General features: G+C 35.7%; 1 protein-coding gene across 1 annotated transcript; it reads left to right on the top strand.

Moving 5' to 3' along the window:
* The first annotated feature begins 52 nt into the window (after positions 1-52).
* LOC121410732 (peptidyl-prolyl cis-trans isomerase-like 1) lies at positions 53-7,116 on the top strand. The gene is made up of 3 exons (XM_041603004.1): positions 53-207; positions 4,600-4,754; positions 5,306-7,116. The coding sequence occupies exons 1-3, from the start codon at positions 164-166 to the stop codon at positions 5,596-5,598; spliced, it is 492 nt and encodes a 163-aa protein (XP_041458938.1). The 5' UTR covers positions 53-163; the 3' UTR covers positions 5,599-7,116.
* Positions 7,117-10,241: the final 3,125 nt, after the last annotated feature.

Below are 10,241 nucleotides of genomic sequence, written 5' to 3'. Positions count from 1 at the left end.
AGTGTCCGGCTTATACCGATATATACCGGTATATATGACAAAGAAACTAAGTCAAGTGGTTGGGTAAGCGTCTGGAAACGAGAATACAGTGGCGTGCAAAGTCAAGTTGCGAGATCTCGAGACCATCCAAGAAATTTAGTGAGATTACTGTGAGAGAATTATCATGTCGTCGAGTGTGAATTCGCCGAACGTTTGTTTAGAAACAAGGTATTGTATTTGAAATTTGCATGTCCTCAGAATTCCTTTTGATAAGAATATCATCATGTCATGTTCAAGGGATTTTTATCTTGCCTAAATTATGACATGGTCCCAGACATTCGATTTAATGTTTGTGAATTTGAAACCAAAGAGCTGAACAGGGCTGGGAGCGCGTTTCCGTTTTACACCCTGGCGAAGGCATTTTCCGGAAAAGTAGCCAAAAAGCGACTAGTGAAGAGTCTACGTCTACGTTTGTTTACATTATCAGCTGGGCGCGCGATCCAAAGTCCGCACCGAACCGAAGTTATCCGCAAACATACCGTACTTTCCAATGCAGCTGAGCTTATACTTTCCAGGTTCAATACGAATGTTTGCCTTGATCATTTGCCTTGCCGATTTGCTGATGTCTGTCTTTCTCTCTATCTGTCTATATATCTATCTCTCAAATTCTATCTCTATCTATCTATGTAACTGCAGTATCTATCTATCTAATAATCTTCTCTGTCTCTCTCATTCTTTATCTAACATCTATCTATCTCAAATTCTCTATCTCTCTATCTATCCATCCATCTGTCTGTCTTTCTCTATTTCTCTCTCTCTACCTACCTATGTAACTACAGTAAATTTGTCGCTCTTCTCTCTCATTCTTGATCTATCTGACATCTATCTAGGCTCTCTATCCATCTATCTGTCCATCTGTCTGTCTTTCTCTATTTCTCTCTATCTATTTATCTATTTTTTAACTTATCTAGCTATCTGTTAATTTGTTAATAATCTTTGTCTCTCTCCCTCTTTATATATCTAACATCTATCTATCTCTATCTATCCATCTGTCTGTCTTTCTCTATTTCTATCTATATATCTATCTATCTATGTATCTATCTGTTAATTTGTCATCTCCTCTGTCTCTCTCATTCTTTATCTTTCTATCTATATGATCTATCTATCTGTCTCTCAAATTCTCTATCTCTCTCCCTCTCTAGGATCTGTCTGTCTTTTTTTCTCTCTTTCTCTTTGTCCGTCCATATTTCTATCTACAACATCTCTCTCTCTATCTATCTCTCTCTCTATCCTTTTCTCTCTCCCTCTCTCTCTCCCCCTCTCCCTCTATATATCGACCTCTCTGTCTCTCCCCCTCTCTATTTATCTATCTATCCATCCATCTCTCCCTCTTTCTCTCTCTTTCTATTTATCTATCCACCTCTCTCTCGAGTCTCTCTTTCTATCTATCTATCTGTCTATCTTGTCTCTATCAGTCTTCTATATCTATCTTTCGGCAGCTTCTAAGTGTATCAATCCATCAAACTTCAGTTTGTCTTTCCATTATAAGTATCTGTTTATTTTGATTTTGCCTGTCATTCTATTCATTTAGTCAATAATTTATTTTTAGAAAAAAAACTTATCATAAACAACGCGACTGCAAAAGCATGTTCGGATTTCACTCCTGACTGCCGCTCTCTCTGTACATGAAGTGCCGAGGAACTCTGTGCTCTGATCAGTAACTGTGCAAATTGCATGCGGTGGTATGGTGGACTCGCCTGTGTCGCACGCTGCATGCAACCAGCGACGTGTGTAGACTCTTCACTAGTCGCTTTTTGGCTACTTTTCCGAAAAATGCCTTCGCCAGGGTGTAAAACGGAAACGCGCGGGCTGGGACTGGACTGAGACTGAACTGAGACTTTTTTTAGAGAGGGAGAGAGATGCGTGATTTTCATAATTGTCAGAATTTATTTTGAAAGCACTTACAAAACTAACAAAATTTCAGAGAGAGCGAGTTGGTGTCATGTTTTGATGCTGTTGAAAAACTTGAATTTGAATCAAGTCCAGTTGACATAATTAATAATAGAGACTTTTAGGAGCAGTGAACGTGAACGGCGTCGCAGTCCTCTGATCGTTCGAATCAACGTCGTCGTCTGCCCTTGTTCACTACAGATGCAAACATTTTAGATTTCACTCGACTGGTACGTGTACGTACGTCTACGTGAAACAGCATGATAACCAGCGGGACATGACACGCTGCCCGACCCAGAAGATCTGGCGTACTATCGCCTGGCGACCCAGTCGGGTGATGCGAAGGTGCAACTTGTGCACACTTGCCCTTTCACTCGCTTTGATTCCTTTTTACGCGAGTTAGGAAATATATCGATATATATTTTGTAGATCAGAAAGCAATTTCAAATATGGTAAACATAATGCATCGTACAACTTACATTAATTTTGTAAAAAGTCACTGAAAACTGTGTTTTAAAAGGGAAAGGTTGATCTTCATGCTGAGCTTGAACGGTTAAAATGACGTCACTCACGTGCACGTCGTCTATGATTTAGGAGAACCGCAAAATGGATGTGGCGAGGTTCTCAATTCTGATAGTGGACGTGTGTGAGGACCTGAGGCATATGGCAGGCCAAAAAATGACGTCATCTCGTACCAGTCCACTATGTGGACGTACATTTCTAAAAGTGCTTAATGCCGGTTGGAACCACCACTTGATATCGACCACCTAATTTTCTAAGCATCATATCTGCAAAAATATTTATTAGTTTTACTTAGTTTTTGTCTCATTTGTGCAGAGTATTGAGCAGATCAGAGATTCCCATGTTGCGATATAGGTGACTTCGATTCAATTCGCGTATATACATGTAATATGTAACGAATACCACGATTTCATATTTGCACCCACTTTTGAAATCGACCACCCTCGATACACTAAGTTTACGGCCGATTCTTGTTTCAGTGGTGAAATATTTTGATTCTTCCAAATCAGTTCTATGATTTCAACATGCTAAATGATTGTCTCACTACTTCCACTTGTTCACTGCTACCATTCTGCCTGTGGAGAAACTACAGGTAGTACTATGGCATGCCAATGCTGTATTGAGCACATACTATAAAAAATCATTAAAATATCGCTTTTGTGACCAAAATTACTGATTTCCATACAGTTGCAATTTATTTTTCATTAGTAACTTGGGAAAAATTATTGTATTCACAGAGCACTCAAAAACTTGAATTTTGGGCATATTTTTGTGTACGCCCTCTATACGCCCTCTATTGGTGGAAAGTAATATGGCAAGAAAATTTTCATTTTTTTATCTCTATTTTTAATTAAGAAAAAATGAAATAAAGAATCAAATTTACTTAAGAGCCAAGTTGTATGATGAAAAGGTGTAATGGAAACTGTCAGTGTAAAAAAAATCAAGCATTTGTCCTAAAGAAAAAGAGAAAATAAGCCAAACATTGCCACCCTTATTTTGCCACACATGGACATATAACTGAGAACAAGGTTATATTATAACCTTGTTCATTGAATGAGTGACTACTTCCACTGCGAGCTCCAGCTCGATTCGACGATTGACGACAGATATTTTTCTAAAGCCATTTCTTTAGCCGTTTCGGAGTATGAACAACTTTCGGCGGGGTTCGAGTGTAGTAAAGGCAATTTTGATAAATTCTACTAAATTATTACATTTTCCCCTTATTTTTCTCTCGCAAAATCGATTCTTACTGTTCCTATGGACACTGGTCGATATGTTGTGGTCTCACTATATTAACAATTTTTAGTTTCAATTCAACTTTCAAAGTCTAACTTAACGTTAACACTTACTAGTTAACTTCATTTTACATTATCACATTATACATGTAGGCCTAGATGTATAAATGTTACGTTGTAAATAATTTCAGCCAGGGGTACCCCTTTAAGCTCTGTTATTACATAGAATTTTCTCTTTTGAATGTTTTTCCTTTTTCTTTTTTAATTTACCAGTGGTAGGATTCAAAGTTCGAACCTGTACCTATACCCTCCCGGAGGGGTGGGGGGCAGGGCGGGGGGTACTCACATACATGTTTGTTGGGTATCCAGGGATGTGCCACTGAGAAGAGTGACTTTTTCAAGAAAGACCCTCAGACATCATAAGTCCTAATCCATTTTCACAAAACATGTGTAGACTTATATTAGATTTAGACATTGGTCTCTTATTATTTGTTTCATTCCTCTCTTTTCTTCATTATTCTGTCTGAGATTTCCGGATATGCTCATAAGAAACCAGTAAAAGCCATAAAGAATGGGGGTATTATACATGGACATATGCTGAATATTATAGAAAACTGCCATAATTTTTATTCCTCCAATTTTTGGGGGTAAATGGAGCTCTTGCCACTTTTGCACAGGCAAGTTCACAATTTTTTTTTCTCTCTTATTTTGGTTCTTCAAGCAAAAAGTAAAAAAATAGAGTCTGCCTAATTCTGAGTGATGCTGACACTGAAACTAAAGAAAGTTGTTTCTGACGTGGATGTGTATATTGTGATTGGGCTGAAAATTCAATATTAAAACTTAGTAATTGAAAATTTAATTTCTAAAATCTCAATTTCTGTTAATTGTGATTTGGTAAAATTATGTTTTACAGCATGGGCAAGATTACTGTAGAATTATACTGGAAACATTCTCCAAAGACTTGCAAGAACTTTGCAGAGCTAGCAAGGAGAGGATATTACAACGGTGTTAAGTTTCATCGGATCATCAAGAACTTCATGGTACAAGGAGGTGATCCAACAGGCACAGGTAATTAAGAAATCAAAATCACTAATTACAACCTGTCATAGACATGAAAATAAAAATAAAGGGTAAGCTAGTGTATTTACACTCATCTACAAGTTGTGGCAAATCATTTTAAGGATTTCTTTTTTACACAAAAAGTTGGTCATGTATAAAAATAATACCATGTGTCTAAAAAATGCACTTCTGAATTGGCTGCCAAATTACAATTGATTCTGGGAAAAAGTGTTTATATATTCAACCTTTTGATGTCTTCTTTTGAAAGTAAAGTTTATGATAAAATTGATATAGATAGCTCATACTTTAATTTTAAAATACACCAAAAGGTTGAAAAAATGATCATGCTTGGTTGTGTAGTACTGCTCACTTTTAAGGGGTATGAAAATGAGGTTGTGCAGACAGCAGGAATTAGTCTTCCAGTTTGAATATGGAATCTCTTCTCCATGACCATGAAACGGCTTCTGTAGTTGAACCCCACTCCCTTCCAGGCTGCTCAAGTATTTGAACAAGTGTTGTTTAGTTTGTAACTTCAAATCTGATGTAATGTTGTCTTGCAGGGCGTGGTGGAAACTCAATCTGGGGGAGTCAGTTTGAGGATGAGATCACAACAGACTTAAAACACACAGGAGCCGGAATTGTGTCTATGGCAAATAGTGGACCGAATAGCAATGGAAGCCAATTTTTCCTCACCTTAGCTCCCACCCAGTGGCTAGATGGCAAGCACACTATATTTGGACGGGTGAGTGGTGGCATCAGTGTCCTGAAGCGCCTTGGCATGGTACAGACCGACGTGGACGATCGACCTAGAGTGGACATTGTTATAGTAAAGGCATACCCAGAAGCAGGATAAGAGCCTCTCTTAACAGCAGACAATAACATTCATTGTTACTACATGTATTTGCTGGAAGTGTGAACTGAAGGTTACTCGGGGATGAAAGTTCGTATCGTACATACCTGACCAGTTTCATCTTACAGTCAGCCGAGTATCATCTTGTAATAGAATGGAAGGATAATACATCAGAATGAACTATCAGTCACAACTATCTTTAGCATAATATTTATCTTCATCTAAGATTGCAGTTCTTTGGTAATGTTCAGTAATGTGAATTACACTCGAGCATCATGCAACACTCCTATCTCAGTTTCAATTGAATGAATTAAGCGTTGCCGTAGACAAAATTGTGTCAAATTCTTTTCCCATTCCATGCTTGAGAAGTGGTTTTATATCAAAAAGGGGAAAAGGAACCCAAATTCACGACAAATGTAAAATCTTGTTTTTATTTTTTTCCTGTGCATTTTAAGAGTACACTATACATTGTACAGTATGTAACTTTTGAGAATATACTAAAAATCTCAATTTGTCCAACAATGACAGGCAAAGTATAACTGACAGGTCAGTGAAGTATCCTTCAGAATTTATGTTGTAGGCTAGTTGAAGCTTTCATTGAAAATTTGGGAAGGAAAAAAAAGATAATTTTTTAATGAAAGAAATACCCTTTCCTACAAATGTACCAATGTACATGTTCTGATCCATTATTGAGTATAATATCTGATAAATGGGAAACAATCCATGTTTACAGCAACACAAAACCTATTGGTTTCACTAAACCCTTTCTATAATTATTATTATACAATGTATGTTTCTTCTAAATCTTACCAGTAATGTTTTTAAGAAGCAATCTGCAAAAGCGTACTAGCATATTGAATTTGATATTTTAATACATCAAGGCTTTAATCATTTCAAGGCTACCAAAGTAATTACCTTGGCTGCTATTTATTGGCCACTGTGCCCCTTTTATCAGCCTTGGATTTTTGGTGCCCGGTTTATTTGTCCTTCATGTACCGGTATTTGTGCTATATTTTAAAAATATGAATGTTGCCTTTAGAAAGGTGGTCTTACTCTCAAAAGGTCTGATATTTTGTATTTTTTTTAGTAGTTGGATAGATTTCTTTAAAGAATGATATTACAAAGTGCACAGAACAATCAAAACTCAAATAGGGAGGATGGTAATCATGGTACATGTATTACATGAAAATTATCTTTTGCAAGCTTAAACATCAAATATCTTATATCGGGGGGGGGGGGGGGGGGGTGTATGGTGTATGGGCAAGTCAATCACATTCATGTACATGTATCCAAATGGAAGCCTAAAGTTCATTTAGTGGTTGTTTCATGAAGCTGTTCAGAAAGTTAATTGCGACTTTAAGAATGACTGGTGAATATTTCTTATGCACTTTACCATCGCCAATGAACATTTTGGTATATATTCTTAAAATCGCTCTTAACTTGCTAACAGCTTCATGAAACACCCACCTGGCGTTACAAGTTATCTCTATTTGACTTTTTTAATAAATGATGAAAAAATGATTATCTTTGTATACCTATATCTGTAATTATAAAAAATATGCTGCCAAAATTGAAGAACAGAAAGTTGATAAAGAGCTACTCTGAGCAAGTAATATTGAAGGGGAAGTTTACCCTGACAAAGTTTAAAAATAGCAGAAAAAATAAACTATTGCCAAAGGTTTGAGGAAAATCCATCAAAGAATAAAAAGTTAATAGATCTTTAATTATTTAAAGGGGAATCCAACCCAAATAAAAACTTGTTTTTATAAGGAAAAGAAAAATCAGACTAGTTGATAGGTGAAAGCTTGAACAATATTGGACAAACAAAAAGAAAGACATGAATTTTTAAAAGTTGTAAATATTGGTAATCACTATACCCATGGAGATTTCAAATTGGCCGCATATGGAATGTCATAGTGATGTAAGGCAAGGACTACTCTTCCATGTAGCTCCAATACATATTATGGCTAAAATGTCATTTTTCCCAAAAGTTTTATTTCAAATTATATTTTTCTTTCATGAGGACATAAAACAATATACTACACGGGTTATATTTAGATTACTGCCCCAGGGGATTGGGTACTTAGGAGAAAACCACAAATCCCTGATAATAAAGTACATGGCCTATGGGAAAGTTGTCCTTGCCCCTTGTCATAATTTACTTACCCAGTTGCCAATTTGAAATCTACATTATTAGTGATCTCAATTTTAAAGCAGCTATAACTTTCTTATTGCTTGTCCAATTTCTTTCAAACTTTCACCATTCTGTTTAATTTATTTTTCTCCTTCCCAACACAACATTTTATGGCCAAGGCTGGATTCCCCTTTAATTTGTGATGTCATGCAGGCAGGTTCCTATGTATCGTAGAAATTCAATGAAATGTCACTTTCAGCATACTAATAGACTAATGTCATGATTTTTCACCTGTCACCCCCCCCCCCCCCCTCCCCCCAAAAAAGAAGGTCATCACAAACCATAAAAAATATCAAAATTTATGCATTGCATATAACATAACATACATTGTATGGGGCAGCTGCTTTTATATGAATTCACAAATGCCCATCTTAAATTTCTAATAACTTTCTTAATCTAAACTTATCAACTTGACAAGCGCACTTTACAAATTCCACTTGGTCAAAATGAACAGAATTTTGACAAAGGCTTCAATAATCTTTACATGTGCTTTAAAAGTCAAGATTATTGAAGCTAGTCTGCGTCAAACTTTGTTCATTTTTGACTGAGTGGAATTAGTGTTCTGCGATTGTTAAGTTTGATAAGTTTCTTTTGGAACCCAGTTATAATGTATTCTCATCAAACCACCTATATTATTTTCTGCTATTTGTAGTTACAACAAACTTTTCTTCAGGGTGAACTTCCCCTTTAACAAGTGGAAAAGTTAAGAAAAAATATAAAAAATATTTTAAAAAAGAGATGGAGATAAAATGCAAATACATGTCCAAGTTTGAAAGCAAAATTGATAAATTGAAAGAGGGATAGATTAATTCAATACAACATTGAACATATACATTCATGCATACAAGTACATGAAGCTCCCTTTCACTCTCACACAAATTCTGTCATATTCAACCATTCCTATCTCAGAAAACAAACACATACATTCCTGCTAATATATATTTTTCTAGGTTTATTCATAAATAAATGATTCATTGTTTACAAGTAGACTTGCTATACATAGAATTTAGCTTATTCTCTTCTGATTGACAGTTACTTGCTATCTGCTCATCTGAGGCATAACCACTTCAGCATGACATTTACAATAAATCTCATCATTAACATGATAAATGTGTAATACCCTATCATCCTGCATTTAATTCATCCTTCCATTCATGTACAATATCATCACCCAACTCTTCAAGGGAATAGTGTACATGTATATCAGTCCTTCATGTTTATAATTTCGTGGAGCTCAATAAATCGCTCTCCTTATTTTTTGAGCTGAATTGAGCTCTTCAGAATCGCTCTCCGTAAGGAGCTCAAATCAATTCATTACAATACATGTATGATAAATAGTAGATTTTTCTTAACATTGTATATATGCATTAGCTGTGTTAGCTATTATCTAATCTGTGGTGAAACTAGGCCTGGGTCACGTTAATACTTTTACAAGATGTCGTACGCGCTCCTGCTAAAAAAAAAAAAAAAAAAATTGCTAAAATTTCACATTTTACATTTTTAAATTCATGAAATGGCCTTCTTTTTTTCCATAATTCCTTCCTTGAAATTACTTTGATTTAGTTGAAAAATATCAGAAAAATTAAGAATATTCACCTCTTTCCCGACTCTGATTTGAATTACATTGTAGTCCCACATGTAGACTTCCATGGTGTTGCCATGAAAATCTACATATGAGACTGCAATATTTACCGAGATTAAATTAAAATTAGAGTCGGGGAAGAGATGAATATTCTTCATTTTTCTGATAGAATTATGAAAAAAAAGAAGGCCATTCCATGGATTTAAAGATGTGAAATTTTAGCAATTTTTTTTTCCTTTTTTTTTAGGAGCGCGATTTTTTGCTCTCCTTATTTTTTTTAAGGAGTGCGGTAGGAGCGCCGGCGCGATCGCGCTCCTCAAAAATGAAGGTCTGGTATATAAGATTTTTTAAAAATCATTTATACACAAAAGGGTTATTAAGTTTTTTGTAATCTTAAGAATGACTTTACGCACAACTGGTGACCCTTTATGCTGCATGTAAATACTGCTTCCTTTAATAGCTGACTTAACACCTAAAAATGTCCCAGTCATTCATAAATAACTTTGTAAACATTTATAAAACACCCACCCCCTAGTAATCTTTCACCCACTTTATCACTCTAAAGCACTTGAGATTCAGTGAATAAATTCATGATTTTTTTTAGTTTCTGCAAGTCAAAAAATGCTACTTTGAACTGCAGTATGATGACAAATCAGCAACAGGACCCATCATTTTCACATTTCCTTGCTTGGCAATAGAGCTACAATGTACACTATACATTGAAATGCCCTAATATGAATAAGCTTGATCAGGCCTGATCACGTTGAAGATTGTGAGCACAAAAATGACATAGCAATTAGCATGTTAACTCTTTGCCCACTTATCTGACTAGAGTCACATACAGCAGACTGCGACATTTGACTCGAGTCA

This window comes from Lytechinus variegatus, chromosome 3 (assembly GCF_018143015.1).
Source record: "Lytechinus variegatus isolate NC3 chromosome 3, Lvar_3.0, whole genome shotgun sequence".
Taxonomy (NCBI): domain Eukaryota; kingdom Metazoa; phylum Echinodermata; class Echinoidea; order Temnopleuroida; family Toxopneustidae; genus Lytechinus; species Lytechinus variegatus.
Note: the sequence above shows the minus strand (reverse complement) of the source record. Positions and strands in the feature narration are given on the sequence as shown.

Bases quoted from the DNA above. Each gene is read 5' to 3' on its own strand.
- LOC121410732 (XM_041603004.1), top strand. From the start codon at position 164: ATGTCGTCGAGTGTGAATTCGCCGAACGTTTGTTTAGAAACAAG. The intron at 208-4,599 runs GTATTGTATTTG...TATGTTTTACAG, and splicing joins AACGTTTGTTTAGAAACAAG to CATGGGCAAGATTACTGTAG. The intron at 4,755-5,305 runs GTAATTAAGAAA...GTTGTCTTGCAG, and splicing joins AGGTGATCCAACAGGCACAG to GGCGTGGTGGAAACTCAATC.